Genomic DNA, 20,375 nt, shown 5'->3' on the forward strand with positions numbered 1-20,375 from the left:
ATTATACTTATGTTTTTATTAATTTTCCTACAAATACATACGTGCGCGCGCGTATGCTCGCGTACTTGTACACATTTACACATGTGGGTGTGTATATAGGTATATCTATTAGAAAATTTTTTTTGTTTTTTTCATTAAATTTAAAAGATATTGAAACGTATAATTGCCGAGAAAAAATTTCATAAAAACTAGGGAATGTTACCTACTAATAAATTACGTTTTCTTTATCGACTAACATTGTATCGATATAGAAGAAAATGCGAGGTAAAATAACCGTCAATAATACGAAAATATTCTACAACTCATTTTCCATGAAAAAGAAATTTTTCTTTTCGTGATAAAAACTCGTGATGTTCGATCATGTCGATAAAAGATGGAATATCAAGGGATTGCAATTTTTCGATTAGTAACGTATAAAGTTTTTTCTTGCGGCAATATTTGCTGTCTGTAAAAAATATTTTCAAGAACGCATATCAGCACACTAAATAAAGCAGCGATTGAGAGCATTGAAAATACGATATGTATATGACCATATTCGACAGCACGAAAATCAGTCCATTGAGGCTGTACTAAAATGTTCTGTTCTTTTTTTATCCATTTTTTTTCAAGGTAATCTAATATACCGACCGAACGGAGTCGCATCAAGCTGCAACAAAGATACGTATAAATTGAAATTCTAATTTTATTTTACTTTCTATTTTGCTCTCAAATATAACTTGTAATGATATAATTAATCAATATTAAATTTACATTAAGTTTTATAAATGTAGAAAGAAAAAAAAAATAGAAAGAGTATGGTAAAGGAGAGCAAATATAAATGAGATAACTCACTATAGATCGATGATCTTTCTATATTTCGAGGACCTGGCATGTTGAAAAGCTAATTTCAAGATCCAATATGGTTGAGGTAATTGCACGTAGTGACATTGGTTTAATACTTGTTGATAAATCGATAGAAAAATGTCTGGCCCTTCTAAATAAACAAAACCAGGGGTACAAAGATTTGAGCCGATAGTAAGCATATTCATGGTATCAGGACAATCCTTATTCACTAGATCCTTCCATTCCGGCATTAAATCCTCTTCTCTTAATCCGTTCTGCAATGTAAGTGGAATATATTTTATTATAGCTTCTTATTTTTATGATCATGCAAGTTTATCGCTAATTAGCGATAGATTAAATTTAATATATGTGTGTGTTGTGTGCGTATATATATATATATGTACACGTACCACTGTGAAGTGAATGTATGCACCGCTATTGTTTCTCACACATAAAGAATGAGTACGTTTTTCGGCAACATCTTTTAAACTAGTAAGAGGTACTGACGTTATCCCGATTGTTAAATACGAAGTTAGGGTACTACTAAACCCACAAAATAGTGACATTCCCATAAACAAAAATGAGAGGATCGTCAAACGTAACGACCAGCTCAACGGAATTTTCTGGCAACCTATTTTTTATTAGAACAAAGAAAACAAATGTGTCAGAAAAATGTCTTGACAAAATATTAATTTTTAAAATAATATATAAAATGTTGTATGATATATGATAAGTACCTTGACCACTTATGCCACTTAAAACGTAAAGGAAGACGAATGAAAGAGACGAGAATTCGTCGTCGCATTCGATGTCAAATTTACAGATTGTTTTTCTTAATGCATTAATTCCCATAATGATGAATACGATACAAACAATAAATAATCCCGTTACTCTCCATAGATTCCGACTGAAAATACTAGCATACCACCACGTTGAAACTCTCGTACCTTCGGATTGCACGAATAAAGCATAACTGTGGATAATCATACTTATTAAGGATTTCAAATTTCTTTTCGCGATATATATATATTATCGAATCAGAAAAATAGTTATTGATGATAAAATGAATAATATTATTAAATAATATTATTCGCTTGAATAATATTTATTTTGTTTCTGTTTCTTTTTTGTTTCTTTTTTGAAGAATAAAAGAACATATATGTTACTTACGTATTTTTTAATTTCGACTTACTAGTTGGTCGTGATCGGAACACTGTAAGTGTAATAACCGGAGGTGTAGGAGTAAATCACCGTAGCTTCCAAGAGTGCGTGAGCTCGACCATTCATCAGCGTCCAGCCGGCCGACGATCCCGCTCTACGGTAAATCGTCCTGTATTTTCGACGAAGAAACGCTTTTATTACGGTGTGAGCGCACCCAACGGTGTGAGCGGCTCTTTCTCTCTTTCCGTTTTTCGCGAAGCGTGATACTATACTTATACCTGTCTAGACGAATGAATCATGCGAGTATTTTGACCCACCACTGCGCGTCTGGGTGGTACGCGGAAAATTAGGCAGATTCTACGTACGGATAGGTTGTCGTGTCAGTTTGACCCTCTCACTCTCTCGGCATGCAAATGAATGAAATCGACAAGGAGAGTAACAGGTAAAAACGTGAAAGGCGTGACCAGACGGACGTGGATTTTCTATGAGATTACGTGCCGACAATGATAACAACGAGATCTTTGTCTTGCATAGGTAAAGAAAAATGGGCGTAAAACGAAGTAAGGTTACCTACGATATGAAAATAATCGATAGGAATAATATGATTTTAATCGATTCGGACTAATAGGAAAACAAAAAGAAAACTATCTTGTTTTCCTCCTCACCGACCAATTTAATACCGAATTCGTAATGAAGGGGTTTATATACGAACGTGAATTTTAAGGTTTCTTCCAAAGTCATCCAGACGTCCCCTATGAATCCTGTTACTTGGCTCTGATTTGCATTTATTATGATGTACGGATTCATCTGAAAATGAGAAGGATAGTCCATAAATAATTTCCTTTACCATTTTCATTTGATTAATTCGAGAAATTGTTTTCTCAAATAGCTCACATTATCGGCAACCACCGTGATTGATTTCATGGCCAAGTCCTTGACGAAATCGACGCTACACACGAGTCCGTTGTTCGATTTCAATGCTTCCAATGGAACAAAGTTTTCTGCGATCGAATCCCATCTCCAAATCCGACCTGGACTTTTCTGCAAGATTCTGCTCTCTTCTTTATTCTTTAAAAGGCGTAGACAGATTTCTGCTTGAATCATGAGAAACAATGCCTGAAATGGTTCGGCGAAACGAATTGTTCGAATAACTGTCATTGTCTAATAGCGTAAATTTTTAAGAGCAAGGATATTACCCACCGCGAAACAAACGAAATTTCTCATGGTAGTTCGAGTTCGAATGCTCTAACTTCGAATGACATCGGGCACCTTCGTTACTAACCTGTTCCGTTCTCCGAAGTGAATTTAATTTTTAATCATCGACTATGCGCACATTCTACTGCCTTAATGAGAACAATAATTGACAGATTTGCCTGTAGAATATTAGAGGTGACAAGAACTGTTGTACTTTCCAATTACTTATTCACGCATAAGGGCAGGTAAGATGAATCGAGTTTTTCAACGGAGTTTATCGAAAAGATTTGCGATGAATATTTAAACGATCGGTCAATTAATTTTTATTAGATTTCAATTCTTTTGTATGACTCGTTATATTAAATTTCATATTTTCAGTTAATTTAGAGGAAAAATTTCTCAACGAATACTCTTAAGTGAACGAGTAAAAAAGTCAAAGTAGATTCGTAGTAAACTAAGCGTAAAGAGATAATAACGCTGAACTTGCCCCTCTTTCGCGCTTATTTTAAGCGAAGTCTTTTCTCGTATATACAATTATAAGAAACGATAAGGAAAGGAATAACGCATCGTCGACGTATATTTTATTTCCGATAATCGAGTTGTTGCAAACGATTTATGCGCAACACGTTTTTTTCATTCTCTAATATTGAGGTTACTGTGTTACAGAGGAACAACTTCGATTAAAAATTGCAAATTGAAAAAGTTATTTAAACATTTATTAGTTGTGACAGCAGTTAAAGATGTTACCATCGTAAGTTTAAGGATTGTTTGTATTTGTGATTATAATGTAGTGGACTAACTACAGTTACGGAAAAGGCGAAGAAGGAATTCGAATTTGTTGATTGATGATTTGAGTTTTTCCTGAAAATTTTAACTTTTCCAATAATATCCTGTTTATTTCCAGTTGCAAGAAAGTATCATTGCGAATGTCAGGGCCGTCGGACCGGTCACTCGTTTGTAAGAGTTTCGTCAGAAATAAGCATATACGATCTATATATGTAAACGCGTATACAACATAGAAGTACATAAGAGACCTATATACTTTGTTTCTTCCATTTTGTTGCAAGTATCCGAGATCATGACGAATCGCACAATACGCATGTCATATAAAAGTGTACGTGACGATACTTATCCATTTTTGTAATTATATCACCTCGAGCGCTCTCCTTCCGTATACTTCCTTCCGTATATTTCAACTTCGTACGTTTGTTTGTAAAATTTTTGCATAGTTTACATCAACTCTTACATAGTTACATAAATATATACATCTGTAATCATTAATGGCGTTAGCAAGGCTACTCTTTCGTATAGTTTTCCTTTTCATAAATCATACGTAAATCCTATTTATTTTTATAGCGAAGTATTATTATGCGATAGTACTAGGTGCGTTCAAGTTCTACAGTCTTCTCATTTCTTTCCGAAGAATTACTTACATCAGAAAGCTTAAATTATTGTCGTTTTCCTACATAGTCATTCTGTACACGTACGTACTGTTCACAAAGTCAATGCCATGATTGCATGACCTGGCTGTGAACGATTCTTTAGGAGGTTTATTTTGCCCATTGGAAAATCACTGATGCAAGAACGGCACGATTGAAAACAGAGAGATCACGGAAAGTGTCCTTCGACGTTGGAAAAAGCCCAAAATCGCTAGGTGCAAAGTCCAGGTAAGTAGGAAGCATAAAGAATCACTTCGAAGTTGTTTGTCGTGAAGAATTTATGTAGACTGTGGTCGATCAATTTCCAGTCGTGCCGCTCTTGTACTAGCGATTTTTCAGAGGGCAAAACAGACTCCTAAAGAATTGTTCACAGCATCCGTAGAATCATGGCGTCGACGTTGTGAAAAATGTATACGTGTATAGGATAACTAAGTTGAAAAATAACAGTAGTTTCAGCTTTTTAGTGTAAGTAGCTTTTCAGAAAAAAAATTAGATGATCTTAGAACTTGAATGCATCTCTGTAACGTTTATATGTAGTGAAGATGTGATAAACCAATATTTATTTAGAAGCAAGTAAACACCTGATGATAATCAATTTTTTCGTCACTATTGTTATTTGTAAATAACGAAAATCGACAATAATTTGTGTTAAAGATAACTTTCAATTCAAAACTTAAATTAGGTGGATATTAAATGTTTATTACGTGGAATTATCATAGAATAATGAACAATTAATTGAGGGAAAGCTTTTAATTCATATACCGCTTTTACATATGCTCGTTATTCACAAATAACCTTAGCGACGTGAAAACATCGTCATCGGCTTTTTGTTTACTTCTAGATACATATCATTGACTCGTCACATCTTAATTATATACAAACATATTGATATGTTTCGCTATAGAATAAGTGCGGAGAGATAACGTAAGATACAGAAAGAAAAATTCGTCTGCATTAAAGAGGGAATTACAGTTATGATAAATTAAGAGATTACATATACCTAAACGGTCCCAAAAAAGGCAATTTTTATGGTTTCTTTTTATGTATATAATTTATTTTTTTTAATAAAAGAACATAAAATAATGCGTACTTGGAGGAATATTTTTCAACAAAAAAATGAAATTTATCTGTAATTTCCTTATCGATGTCGAACGAAGCAGTGTTATTTTCTACGGCATGCCACATACGATGCCAATAATATCTCCTCAGAATATTATCAAAAATGTAAAAAATCAAAGAATCTTGAAGTACATTAAAAAACTAGTTCTTTACGGAGCCGATTTTTATTATTCTCATTTTATAAACGAATATGAGTGATTGAATTTATCATGCGATTTCTGATAAAAAATTTCAGTAGCTTCTTGATAATTAAAAAAATACTAGGATTCTTAAAAAATTTTCCATATAATAAAAATTATATAATAATATAAGAAATAATCAAGTCAAATTTCATTTAAATTGGTTCAGTAGTTTTCAACATGACACTAATATCGATTCGAAAAACATAATTTCGAGAAAACAGCGTTTAAAGTTTAAGATATATACAAAGTTGAACTCTGTAGGATCGATTTTTAATCAGTTGTAACTTTATTAATTTTTGGAATTTTCTGGTGAAATTTTCCAAAAATATTCTTAAAAGATAATATTGTCGAAAAAAAATATCTTTGAAAAATCAATCTTTTTTGAACTTTGTCGATGTATATAATCTCTGAAGATCACAGCCGTACCTATTATTTTCTTGTCATCGAAATTTTCTCGATTTCTTCCTTTTTCTTTCCTTCCATTTTCAAATACGATTTAATCTTTCCGATCATCTTTGCGATCATTTTCCGTCGACTTGACTAGATGAAACTGCTTGTCATTATCTTTTATATGATTTTGTTATTATCTTTTTTTATTTGTTTAAATATATTACACTCTTTCGTGCAATTTACTGTCACTAATTAATTTTTTTCTTTAGAACAGCACCGATATATGAAATAATCGGATCGCATGATGTCGAAAAGTCAATGATAAAAAATCAAAGCTTTGTTTCTGAGAGTTTCGTCGATCAGACAGGATTAAGATATTTCCTCAAATTCAATAAAATTCTCATGGCTTGTGATCGGTTTGTTTTAAAAGGAGAGAAGACGATGACGAAGAAAAAGAGATGAGGGAAAGAAAGGGAAGGCCGGGGAAAAATGCCACCACAGCGTGAAAAGGCCAGCAATGGTAGCTTGTTAGTGCGATACGACACCATAAAAAAAAAGGACGAAAAGATTGAAAGTCCTTTTCTGGAGCCACCTGCTGTTACGACTGCAAAAGCAACTGTAAGCGTGGTTGCCACTCGATTGGTCCTCATGATGACAGACGGGTGCAACGTGTGGGGCAATCAGGGGGAACATGGGAAGAATCGAGGATGGCTTCACGCATTCCCATGCCCTGATTCTCCGATTTCTACCTTCCTTGTAATCGTTTTTTTTTTATTCCGTAAACTTACACTTCTGTCAAAACAAATTACGATAAGTATTAGTTAATAATTACATAGAATATTAATGGATTATTAAATGCCTTTCTTTTTATTCTTTTCTTCTTTTTTTTTCGTAAATTTTTCTTATTGACAATCGCCTTCTATTGATTGATAATGCTAGTTAAAATAGGTTTTAATTATATACCTTATTAGATTAGAATATATTCAAAGGTATCTTCTATTTTCTATATTAAAAATAAAACAAAAGAAAGAAAAAATAACCGATCGAAGAACCAAAGAATATATGGGCCATTTAGATTCTGCAGACCACCGATGCGACGACTTTTTCCAAGAAACCATAAAATCACTTAATCTTCGAGTATCAAAGTTATGGATGGTTATAAACGGTTTCGTGACCACGAATCCAAGATACTGTTACAGAAGATGAAGGGGAGAAAAGAGGAGAGAATGAGAATCTCATCGATCGAGCAGTCATTAATTTTTATTAAACGATATAATAAGCATTATTATGGGCAGTATAACGAGTGCAGGGATTGTACGATAGCGATCACAATCACAAATAAGCGTACCTATATGTTTATTCTGCAACATTTTAGGTAACATCGATTATTACCCATATGTTTATTTTAGAACATTTTAGGTAACATCGATTTTAACAAACGTTAGGAGAACGTTCCTAAAGTTATCTTATTATATAGAAAATTACAACAACGAAGAAAGATAGGAGTAAACAAAAAAATGAACAAAAGTCGCTACACTGATTATGCTAGAAAAATAAGGGAGCGAAAACTAGTGAAGAACAAAGATAGAAGAAAAAAGGAGAAAAAAGATCGAAAATGCAAATGAACGGGTTCGGTTTCAGGTTTCTGTACGTATCGCATTCGTGCATCTTCGCTCGCTTAACTCCATCGAGATTTCTTCCCTAAAGAATATGCAGCATACCCTTGCAAAAGAAGGAAAGAATCGGCGATTTCGTTGTTTAGAATATAATATATGTCGGCTGGTGTGCATCTTTCAGGGAACGCGGACCAATGCGCGAGATTTGAATCGCTTTGAAAGTCGATTTGGCTTTCAAACGTCACGAGAAGAAGTCGATGGCCTATCTCGGTCTTTCGGTCTTCGTTCCTTTTTTGTTTTTTTTCTTCTCTATCTCTTTCTTTCTGACATGCGTAGTCCTATCTGGCCGATCGGCGGGACGACGGCTTTGAGCGTGCCCTCGATTCCGTGAGCCATAAAAATTCGATCGAAATTCTCCTGGGGACTCTCGAGAGATCGTGCATCAAATTGCACGCGCATCAGACGGTGCACGTGTGCCGTCGAGCAAGCCGATGTCGTCGAATTTCAAATTTCTCATTTTCTTTTCGTTTTTTCTCCTCTTGTCTCTTTGTTACTTTCTTTTTTTAAACGCGTCACGTAGAAGTAGCTCGATCATTTTGTAAAGCCGTGTGAATTCCATTTCGGCGTAGAGGTAGGTACATAATATATATATATATATACATATATATATATGTATATATATACATATATATATATGTATATATATACATATATATATATGTATATATATACATATATATATATGTATATATATACATATATATATATGTATATATATACATATATATATATGTATATATATACATATATATCTTCGTCTCTCCGTCGAAATGGATATGTATATATATACCTATATATTGTATGTATGTATATATACGCAGGATATACAGATAATCCGAAGAAAAAGAATAACTCCTCTCGGGTTACTTATTATTTTTTATTTCTTTCTTCAAGATCTCGGCCAAAAAGATTTTTAGAGAGAAAGTCTTTTCTTAGAGAATAAAGGATGCACAAAGTTTGTTAAGAGAATACCAAGAATAAGTCGAAGAAAATAAATAAGATGAAGAAGTAACAGCGAAGAGATTCGTTGTCAGCAACGGGCGTTCTATGCACATGGTAGTGATTGTCGGTCGATCGGTCGTCGATCGATTGTCGATCGGCGACGATGTTCTTGCTTGTAGAAAAGAGATTCAAACTCGACAGAGAGAGAAAGAAAGAGAAAGAGAAAGAGAGAGAAAGAGAAAGAGAGAGAGATAGAGAGAGAGAGAGAGAGAGAGAGATAAAGAGAAAGAGCATTCTTTAACCGGCAACGATGATCGCTACGAAGGATCGCAGAGCGTGGTGGGAGGGCCGAAGGAGGTGACGGGCTGGAGGGTGCAAAAAGAGGTGATGGTGATGGTAAAGAGGAAGGGGTGGAAGAGTGGGGGGCAACGAGCCATAGGCGTCAGTCGCGCCGACAGCGGCGGCGACGGGCAGACGCACGGCCCCGCTACACGCGAATGCGTAAGATACTACGCTCGCGCGTCAAAGAGGGAGAAAAAGAAAAGGGAGGGAGAGAAAGAGAGAGAGAGAGAGAAGGAGAGGGGGAGTAAGGCGCCGGGAGAGAAAACGGGAGCGCGTTATATAGGGGAGGCGAAGGAGGAAGAGGAGAAGGAAGTGGTGGAGGAGGCAGAGGGAGAGAGTAGAAGGAGAGGACGATGGAGAAAGAAAGAAGAAGAAAGAGAGGAGGAGGCCACCACCTCGACATATATGCGGTGAAACCGCGCGCCTCCTGACTCAGTGCTTGACAGGCTAGCAAGCTTTAAGGATCTGTGGGTATCGCGCCTACCGACAATCCTGAACCCCTCCCCCACCCTATCGACTCGATCTTTTTCACGCGTGATACTTTTGCTCTTGTTTTACTTCTTCTTCTTCTTCTCTCTCTCTCTCTCTCTCTCTCTCTCTTTTCTCGCTCTATTCATCTCGATCTCTTTCTTTTTTTCTTTTGCTATCCCAGAGAAGAGAAACAGATAGACACCACGAGGAGATCAGCGTCTTTCACTCTGTTACCTCAGAAGAGGGTACATTACTCTTGTCTCTGGAGAACCATCTCGAGTCTGACGTAATGTATGAAAAGAAAGATCTAAGGAGGAAGAACCGAAGAAAGAATTACGGTCGCTAAAATTGCCAAGGTCGAGCTTGCCGGTGTGTCTTTGCGAGTGGAACTGGAGAAAGAGGAGGAGGAAGAAGAAGAAGAAGAAATAGCAGCGACGGTCGTTCGAAAGGGGGGCAATGTTCATCGGGAGGATGCATGTCGTCATAGGAAAGCAGGCCAAGGTGGTGTATCGGTGAAGAAGCTCCGTTTCGACTTCGAGTACGCGCGCGATATTCTTCGAGATGACGATGATGAGGAGACCGGGCCGGAACTGAAGGTTACGAGGGTGCAGCGGGACCGCTCGTCGCACTCTTCGTCTCTTTCTCCTCCCACCCTCTCTCAATATTTCTCTCTCTCTCTCCTCTCTATCTCTCACTCTCCCTCTCCCTTTCTCTCTCTCTCTCTATCTCTCACTCTCTCTCTTTCTCGATTCTCTTTCATATTTTCTATCCTTTTGTTTCCTAGTCAGTCAAAGTTTCTTTTATCAGACAGTGTGTCGTATCTGTTTTCAACCCCTACTACCATGCGTACATTATTTCGTTTTCGCGATGTGATGAGAAAAAGTCTACCGACCGATTAAAAGTGTGCCTTAAAAGCGAGAACCAATTGATCCTATCCCGTCGTTGTCATCTTCTCGTGAATTAGTCGCGAGTGCCAAAAAAGGCCAACTTTTCTATGTAATTGACCGGTAAAACGGGCACCGATTGAAACCGCGAAGACGTAGGGAAGAAAGCGAAGCTGGATCGCGTAGATCGCGATCGTGCTACGACGGGCTGGCGATCGCATATTCCGTCCGGTATAATATCACCGACGGCTAAACACGCCAAACGGAAGTTTCTCGAAGTGAAAAACGTGAAACGGAGGTCACACGTAGTTGGTAAGAAGAAGCTGGTGCTTTGCGATAAAGGAGGAGGTGGTGGTAGTGGTGGTGGTGGAGGAGCAAGAGGAGACGGCAAAGGCAGAGGAGGAGGAGGAAGTGGTGGTTGCGAAGAAGAGGAAGGTGGAGAAGAAAGTGGTGGAGAAAGAAGAGGACGGCGACCAGCCGGAAGAAAGGAAGAAGAGGCAGAAGGTGGGGGAGGAAGAAAAGGAAAAGGAAAACTCGAGGAGGGTGGAGTTTCCTCTTTCGAGGTGAGAATACGGAAGCGGAAAAAGCGCTGAGAGTAGAATAGAAAAGAAAGGAGTGAGAAAAGAAGAAGAAGAAAAAAAAGGAGGATGACGTTGTCGTTGCGGGCCATCTGATCGTCAGATCGCGCCTAAGACGGAAGCCCGCGATCGACGCTTCCTCGTTGTGAGGAGCGTGACCTTGGGAGCAAAATGGTCACGAGAACGCTCCTGATACTCTCGTTGCTCCTCCTCGGTGCCTTCGACGCGCCTGGCATCGAGAGAGCTCGCGTCGGATATTTCGTGATGGCCGGCAATGCTTGTAACGCCTGTAGGATGCACGAGAAGATCAGGGCTCTCAGTCTTGAAGCTATCAAAGAACAGATACTCAATAAGCTCGGATTGAAACAGGCACCTAATATGACTGGCAGGGCCTTACCGAGGATCCCGGCTATTTCGAAACTCATGGACATGTACGGGATGCAGGCCGATCAACCTCAACCTGTAGAACCTGGTATCACTCATCACGAGGAAGTCGACGAGTACACCGCCAAGACCGAAAGCGTCTTTGCCTTGGCACAACCACGTGAGTACCCCATTGTCATTGCCGTTCTCTCTCTTTCTCTCTCCCCGCCCCTCTTCCTCTTTCTCTCTCTTTCTATCTTTTTTTCGACAAAAGCTTTTTCATTTATACTTTTGCTAGCGATTGACCAGGTAATTCGTGTATCGACATGGAACGAATTAAATAAAAGTTGTTCGATCGTTAATCAGTGGAACGGATCGGGCAATATCTGCTTCTTCTTCATCGTACCGGGTTCTACCGGAATCGATTTGAAATTCGATCTTTGCCTTTAGGCGTCGAGGGCTCGTACAAGGCGATAATGGGACTTATTGAGTCTCTCTCTCTTTTTTTCTCCGTCAAAAACGTTCTCTCTATATAATATACATACATAATGCATGTTTCTTCCTTCGAGAAAAATGGAAAGAAGAAGGAGGGAAGGAAGGTTCAGAAGAAGACACGACTTACTTCTACCTACGCGAATCCTTTAGGCGAGATTATCCTCGAATCCTTTGTAGGGTAAAAGGCATGTACTCGTGTTAGTAGGCTATCTTACAACCTGTGTTTAACTCTTCCTCCCTGTATTCATATATTAAAAAAATGTATTGTTAAAAAACACCTCGAGAAATGATCGACGCGAACAACCGACGGCTTCTTCTTCTACCTGCTTCCAGTTAATCTGAATTTCATGGCCGTATTAACGTACTTAATATAGGCTTGATCGATGTACTGCGTCACTTTGAAAATTTCGAGATCAATCTTGATAGCGTAACTGATAATTACGTATAACTTGTTCCACGAAACGGCATTTATTCAACATGTTCTTTTGATCTTTTCACGAAAGTTGTCTTTTCATGTTCGTAATGCTGGGAATAATTTTCGCGTCGAACCTTTAAAAAATATATAATTTTAAAGATTTCCATGTACGTAGGTAACAGGTGAACAGATACACATATATGTGCGCACATACGTAGATGCATACGTAAATACATAAATATATAAGTGTATACGTAAATACATACATACATATATACATATATATATACATGTATATATATATATATACATATATATATATATATATATGTATATGTATGTATATTAGACTTTTTTAAATAGTTTTGTTCTTCTAGATTTACATTTAAATTGTTAACAATGTTGCACATTTATACGAGAATGAATCACGCGCGAACGTAGTCCAAGCTGTCTGCGGAGACGTATAAAAGTCAACGTGAGCTACAAATCAACGATAACTAATTACTCGTTGAAATTTGTTCGCTTTGTTTTAAGAAAGATAAAGCTTCGCTTGGAGATTCTTTCGTTCACGTTTGTTTTGCAAGATGAAACGCAGTATTTTCTTTATGTTCATGCAAGGTCACTCAAATATGGGCGATGCCGATCGAAAACATAAAAACGATTGGATTTCATAGAATAAATTATAAAAACGATAAATATCGAAATCGTTTGAATTAATGAAATAAATGAGAAAAGTTGTTTAGGTATGTAAACAAAAAAATTATTGTATATAGAGTTCGATTTGTTTTCCGCATTGCGGAATTTCCTTACGATGAAAATCGATGATTAAATGTTCTATTCTATTCGCACATAAACATATCGCAAACTGCTTGAACGAATATTATAATCCTTCTATCTTAGGATAGTAAAATAAAGTTCTTGCGAACAGCATTTAGAGACACGTTTTCCGAACCGATGACGAATCCTTTTCAACTATTAATGCGGTTTTACGTGTCTTAGCATTCATTTATTTGTTTTACATGTGTTTTTGTTCTGATTCGTATCGATAATAGGACATTACTAATTGATCACAGAAGAGCATAATATCATTTTTTTTACTGAAGTAAGAAAATGAAGAAATAACAAGAGAAAAAGAAAAACAAATACATTCTTTTCATTATTATTTATTATCTTCATTGTATTATTTATATTAATAATAATAACAAAAGGAAAAGTAAAAGTTAATCGTTGTTTCGTATTTTTTATATTTTGTTGGCTGTTATCACTTAACAAAAAATACAATGGATACCACACGTTTCCTTCGATTTGTTTATATCAGTATGAGACAGAAGCTCTTTACTTTGTTAATTATATCGAAAACGGGTTTTACACACCAAAGGAAGAAGATAGTCAGATGGTATCTTTAGAGAACAGGACGATAGCGAACGAAATATCAAATTCGTGGGGGTTATCGCTTAGGGCGACCCATATCGCTTTACGAGTACTTTGCAACTGTTACAGGACGCGATCTTTGGATCTCGATCTTACAAATTTGTTCTTATTCTCTTTCTTTCTTTCTTTCTTTATCCGTTCTTTCGTATTTACTTCTCTCTCTTTGAATTTTCATCTCTCTCTTTTCCTTTACTTCTTTTTCTTTCTCTTTCCTTCTTACTTCTCATTCTTGCATCTGGATTTCCTTCGGCGAAACGGCAGTCAGTTTTTTGTAGTACATCCTCGAGAGATCGATCGATCTTGGTCGTTCGGTTGCAAGTCGATCGAATGTGCGTGCGTGAACATCAACAATTTTTATATAATACACACAACATACATATATACATATACATATACATATACATATATACTTACAAGACGTTTCCATTTTCCAGATTGTTCTCTTTCGATTTTTACCATGCTATACGTATCTATAATATGCATGTAGGTGTATGCAAAGAATTAATTCGAAACAAGCAAGCGAAATAATTTCGGTGTACGTACGTGTCTTGGAATTGAATTGTAAGCGTTCTAACAACGATCTGTCATATGCGCGATTTGTGGTTAACGAATTAGTCACTTCCTTACGGTGTTTTTGTCGTCTGGCCTGCGTTTATTCAACCGAAATAACTTCTTTGTTCTTTTCGACACTGAACGAGCTGCATTCGAACGTTTACATTATCGCTTTGATGGAAAAATTTCGTATAAATAGCGAAAACGAATTATTTTTCTATCTAATTCTTGCCATTGGTTTTTTTTTGAGGAGTGGAGGCGGCTCCCTCAAGAGAGAGGAGAACTTTTCCGTTTTGTGAAAAGTAAGAAACTAAATACAATCGAATCTGTTCTGATGTTCTCGATAGATTAAATTTCTTTTTTTCTCAGAATTATTCTTTTTAATATTTAATTTTTCTTTTTTTCCTGAGTATATATATACATATATATATATATATATATATATATATATATATATATATATATATATAAACTAGATTGATTTTTTCAAACAAATTTATTTCAAGTTTAGTGCCGCTCGGAGAGAAAGGGGTAAGGAAAGAAAGAGGAGGAGGGGATGGAGAGAGAGAGAGAGAGAGAAAGAGAGAGAGAGACATTAACCTGTTGAAATAAGGTTACAATCCAAGCTGAGACGGGCGTGTACGAATTTCCAAGTACGAACGACGAACCGGCCTCGATTTGTAACGAAGGTCACGGCCGATGCACAGCCTAGGTCAGGCCCATCGCTCATTATCGCGTTAAAGCTGTCTGTAGTAGGTGACAGGTCGCTGTTAGGACTCTTCTAGTTTAGAATCGATCTTTCTCCTCTTATTTTGAACTTTCTTCTTTGCGAGTATTTTATTTGTTTATTTTTAATAAAAGTTTTTAAAAAATTTAATTAATGCTGACTCGTTATAATAATGCATTTTCGCGGTATCCTTAGTTCATCTTTACCACGTTAAATTATATTTATCGTTACTTTATTAAATGACCGAAAAAACGAGTCTATTTCAACATGATTTCATGCAAATTTATCGTCGTATCCGATATTTCAGGGACGTATAATACTTCGTAATATTTTTAGTTGTCATATCGTAAATGAAATAATTCTTATTAACAACCCGTTGTGTGAATTTAATTCGTGTCATTTAACGACCCGTAAAGACGTGCGCTTAAAAAAACGGAACTTCCATCAAAAAGAGCCGGAAAAGTGAATATACGAATAGTTTAACTGATATTGCCTTTTTTCTTTTCATATTCTTCAATATTTGATTTTTACGTCATTGTTGCATCATGTGATTTGGTAATTTTATTGAAATATCCCTATATTTAAATTTATCGAGATTTATTTGACTGTAACCATCGTCCATAGAAAAAGAAGCACATGGGTTAGAAAAAAAAATATTTTTATTAATTGATAACTATTTTCAATGTTCGAACGTAACTCGGTGATTACCGAGAATAATCAAAATCTTATGTGAGAAGAGTTATTAAAAGAATCGAGTATCGCGATAGTCGTCCACATAAACACTCTTTTTCAGTACATGCTATCGCTATCGCGAATTTTTTTTCACACATGTATACTTCAACCATATGTTTGATAACATACAGCCGTAGAAGTTACGATACGTTGACAATGACTTTTGGTTAAATGTTGTTTATCGTTGGTACAACGTTTCTATTTTCTATTTCAATTACGTATTCATTTTGTTTTAGATAGTAACAGTATGAAAATAGTATGAGTATAGTCTCCAATCTATAATTAACTAAGGATCACCCAACTTATAATAAATTAAAATATATTCGTCTATTTATCGAACGATCTCTCCGATCTTTCCATCTCCGAACCTTGTAGCGCGCGTGCAGCCTTAAATCCACCCGCTTTCGTGAAATGAATAACTCTGGAACAGATACATAATAATGACAGTTCTGATAGCGGCACTTGCGGTCAGCATACTCGCAGACAGGCGCCGCACTTTTAGTGGTTCTCAATATTATTTACTGACATCCGAATGATCACGCTTTTCCTTCGAGGAATACGCGTGCTCGCCTGTGCTTTTTCTGTAACAGATAATACCAAAATACGGACTTCGAATTCGATTTTTTCTTTTATCGTTGCAAACAATTATATTCTTTTTCTTTGTGAAAGATTATTTATTAAAATTTATTGCGTCATCGACAATATGTGCTCCGATTTCAATTTGCACGGAAAGATTCAAGATTAATGTCATTTTTCGGATTATCGGATTAGCTAATCGTTGTCACTCATTAACAACGTAAGATGCCATCGAAACCACTTAAATACTTTGCGTGTGCAATCGAGATCAAACATTTTAACACCGAGATGGTACCAATCGAAACGGCGCTCTCTTGTGCTAACGATGCGTGTTCTAACCGATCCACTGTGGCGGCGGGATAGATCGATGCAGAAAACCAGTTTGTCGTGTTCCCGGCTCAGTTGGAGATATTAAGAGTGCAAATATCACTGACACGCAGCAACGCGAATGCGTTTAAGGGCTACTTGGATTACATAACAATTCAACGTGTATTACCGCTCCATCGACGTTTACGACATTAGATAAAGTTAGATTTGCGTATCGGCTTACTATCGCCACGCGTTATTTATTTATATTTTCGTTACGTGCGGCTTTCGTAATACAGTTTGCTTTACGAGCTATACCCAAATTTCTATAGATCCGATATCTTTGTTAAATACAGATCGAGATTTCCCTTTTCGACATTTTTCTTAATATGTTAGATACGTAGATAAGATCCATTGATCTCTTCCACGTATCACATTAATTATCAAGTAGATTTTGTTCATTTTTTATATCATTTTTTTCTCTTTTTTTTCTTTTTTTTTTTTTTTTTTAACATATTAGATACGTAAATAGGAGATCCATTGATTTCTTACATGTATCAACTTAGTTATCGAGCAAATTTCGTTCTTTTTTCTATTATTTTTTTTAGAAAAATACAACATTCGTTATATTTTTGGAAATGAATGAACGCCGGATAATTTATTATAATCTGGTTCATAAAAAAACTTGTAATTTGGATAGAATTATATTTAATATGTAATTTTAAATTGAAAAGAAAAAATCCACGAATACGATACCTTATCGCTTTTCGAGAAGTATCGGTCATAAATGATACGAAGATTATCCTGTGATAGAAAACAATTCAATTTTTCTTTTTATTTGAAATAAACCATATCGTTCAAGGCAAGTTTGATGTTTAGACCAAAGTCGGACGTAAAAAGGAACGATCCTACAAATAATTAGCTATTGCGTGATGAAGATAGCTCACAATTGCTGATTACAGTTCGACAGTATAACGGTGTAACTCGATAAAATTCACATTTGGGTCACGCGTTTCTCTTACCACCCACCCTTTTTTCTTTTGCTTTCTCTCTCTCTCTTTCTTTCTTGTTCATTCGTCCATATGCATATAGACGCGGGGCCTTTTCATCGACATCGCGTGCGTTCGTGACAGCTCTCGCATCACCCCCTTCGAAACGACAGGTGGGCGCGCACGAGGGAAGGAATGACGAGAGAAAAACGTAGGAACGCCTCTTTTTGCACCCCATCGCTCTTTCATGTACACAGTTCGACACAAATGACCCTCCGGCAAAAGCGAAGAAAAAGGACTACAACCACATTCGTGAGAAGGAACGAATCGACCTTTCGTTCGTTCTCTAGATTTTGCGAAAGAGAGTGTGAGACGTTCTTTCTTTCTTTTTTTCTTCTTCTTCTTCGAAGAAAGAAGAAAAAGGAAGACAACGAAAATTTATAATCTCAATATTTTTCATGGCATCGCAAAAAGATTTTTGGAGATCTTCCAAATAGACATTGCGCAGATTGTCGTTCAATGCGTTCTCAGCGAATTGGTACTATAATTTTCGCGTATATATCCACGGACTATTTATTTACTTTAGCCAGCATTACGATTCACAATTGCAATTAGCTACGGTTAAAATTCTTGGAGATTTTGAAGAGAACGTTATCAAATGTTTTTAGATCAAACAGGATAACTCTCTCTAAGGAGAAAATGAGATAATGCTTTTTTTTTGGTAGGAGTAAAGGGAAGAGGTAGGAAGATAGGCTTACAACATGAATTTTGGTGTTTAATGTTTTTCATCTTGCACGTAGGTGGGGTACGACCGTTTTTTCACGCGAAGATCTTTCGCTTCGGGCCGATTGCATCGACGAATCAACGTTCTCGAAAACTTTCTCCTCCTTCTCTTCCTCCTCCTTTTTCTTCTTCTTCCTCACTCTTTCGAATTCCAGTCGACCCTCAATTTCGTTCTTCGCTAATTTATACCACCTACCTGTCTCGTCGTTCATTTGCAATCGGAATTCCCATTGATTTTGTAAAATGCACCCGATGGCTAAAATCCTTCGCTCTTGCTTTATATTTTCTAGCAAGAGTACAATATTATGCACTATTTAATATAGATACTTATGCAAACGACTTACTTAACGATCATAAGAATACTAAAATAAATATAATTTGTTAAATGCGTTTCTTCTTTCTAGTTGGAAGATTTTATAAACGAAGATAGAAAATTTTGGAAGGTTTCAACACGAAAATAATATATACACAACATTTGTTGACTCACTTAATGTTCATGTAAAATACTTGTTTTTGACACTTGAAGGTATACCCAAATAACGAAAACATGTTGTATTAAAATCTTTCGAAAGAGATACGAGATCCTTCTTAGGCACTTTTGAACACTCGTTTAAAATGGAGGAAGAGAAAGAAGAATCGATTGGACGTTGACGAGGCTAACACGATAATTTTTGAGTTGAGGGGGGTTGAGAAATAGACGTTCGGTTAGACGTTCGAAAGCTTGGTTGGTGTGCGAGTGTGTACTCGACTACCGGACTATCCTATCCGCCAACAGCAAGGTTGGTATTAAATTTCGACGAGTCATACGATCCGCTCTCGCGCTCTGGTACGTGGCCATGCGCTGCACGTAGACGATTTGTCGCATGATATTTTTAAACGTCGTCGCCCTTACGCGTTCCGCAACGCCGAAGAGTTAAAGAACTGGCCGATAGCAGTGAGAACTCGCGTTCCACGATCGAGTACTAGGAGGGAGGAGGAGAGGTCGTTCCGTATCAATTATTTCTTCGTTTATTTATAGGCAGGGCCACGACATCGCGGTATCACCGTTGTTTTCCATAGTTTCCACTGATTCTCTGTGTCGCTGTGTCTCTGTCTATCTGTCTCTCTCTCTCCCTCTCTCTCTCTCTTTCTGTCTCATTCCCTCTATTTATTTATCTATCTCTATCTATCTATCTATCTGTCTGTCTGTCTCTATCTATCTTTATCTATCTATCTCACCTATCTATCTATTTATTTATTTTTCTTTATAATAAAAATTCCCACGTTATTTAGGATTTGAACGTTATGATGTGCTCGCTCAAGAGAAAAATGAGATAAGATTGTCTCGTGGTAAAGATAAAATGATTCCTACAAATTTATGTGGATTGTATGCAATCAATCTATTTGTTATCGCTCTTTCTCTCTCTCTCTCTCTCTCTCTCTCTCTCTCTCTCTCTCTCTCTCTCCTTCTCCTTCTCTTTCTCTCTCTCTGTATGTGCGCGCACGCGTGCGTGTATGTGTAAACTACACACAGTAATGAATATATAAAGTAAATTAGATTTATGGGTTAATTAGAAAACAAATTTATAGATTATATTTTATTTTATGCGCGATATAAACATTTTCAAGGATCAGCTATGTAATTTTGTAATTAATCTATAAATCGATAATAGCTTTATTTTATATTGTTATGTTTTTGTTCTAAATATCTTATATATGTATCTTATATATATATATATATATATATATATATATATATATATGCACATTGTGTTGTAAAGAGCAAAATGTAAAGAACTTATAATCGTTTTACTGATTTAATCTTAA

The 20,375-nt window shown here is 36.4% G+C and overlaps 2 protein-coding genes and 1 long non-coding RNA gene across 7 annotated transcripts in view; 1 reads left to right on the top strand and 2 right to left on the bottom strand.

Moving 5' to 3' along the window:
* Positions 1 to 59: 59 nt before the first annotated feature.
* Positions 60 to 20,375, bottom strand: part of LOC118450555 (uncharacterized) — a 24,160-nt gene continuing 3,844 nt past the window's right edge. Inside the window, exons 2-9 of one of the 5 annotated variants that reach the window (XM_035886371.2) lie at positions 3,184 to 4,445; positions 2,878 to 3,099; positions 2,696 to 2,790; positions 2,015 to 2,137; positions 1,560 to 1,795; positions 1,233 to 1,453; positions 832 to 1,097; positions 60 to 646 (exon numbers count right to left, since the gene is read on the bottom strand). In XM_035886371.2, the coding sequence (XP_035742264.2) occupies positions 382 to 646; positions 832 to 1,097; positions 1,233 to 1,453; positions 1,560 to 1,795; positions 2,015 to 2,137; positions 2,696 to 2,790; positions 2,878 to 3,099; positions 3,184 to 3,207 (1,452 nt within the window). In that variant the 5' untranslated portion in view covers positions 3,208 to 4,445 and the 3' untranslated portion in view covers positions 60 to 381. Of the gene's footprint in view, positions 647 to 831; positions 1,098 to 1,232; positions 1,454 to 1,559; positions 1,796 to 2,014; positions 2,153 to 2,695; positions 2,791 to 2,877; positions 3,100 to 3,183; positions 4,446 to 20,375 lie in introns of all 5 variants that reach the window. The other 4 variants (XM_085657611.1, XM_035886376.2, XM_035886375.2 and 1 more) reach the window with 4 other exon arrangements.
* The window catches only part of LOC118450556 (growth/differentiation factor 8), a 17,509-nt gene continuing 6,723 nt past the window's right edge, over positions 9,590 to 20,375 (top strand). Inside the window, exon 1 of the mRNA XM_035886377.2 lies at positions 9,590 to 11,744. Within this exon, the coding sequence (XP_035742270.1) occupies positions 11,372 to 11,744 (373 nt within the window). The 5' untranslated portion in view covers positions 9,590 to 11,371. The remainder of the gene's footprint in view (positions 11,745 to 20,375) is intronic.
* On the bottom strand, positions 13,709 to 20,090 carry LOC146872922 (uncharacterized). The gene is made up of 3 exons (XR_014982299.1): positions 19,057 to 20,090; positions 18,766 to 18,855; positions 13,709 to 14,602 (listed from the first exon to the last, which is right to left on the bottom strand). It is a non-coding gene; the product is annotated as an uncharacterized LOC146872922 (long non-coding RNA).

This window comes from Vespa mandarinia, chromosome 6 (assembly GCF_050613455.1).
Source record: "Vespa mandarinia isolate Hongniang chromosome 6, ASM5061345v1, whole genome shotgun sequence".
In the NCBI taxonomy this organism is placed as follows: Eukaryota; Metazoa; Arthropoda; class Insecta; order Hymenoptera; family Vespidae; genus Vespa; species Vespa mandarinia.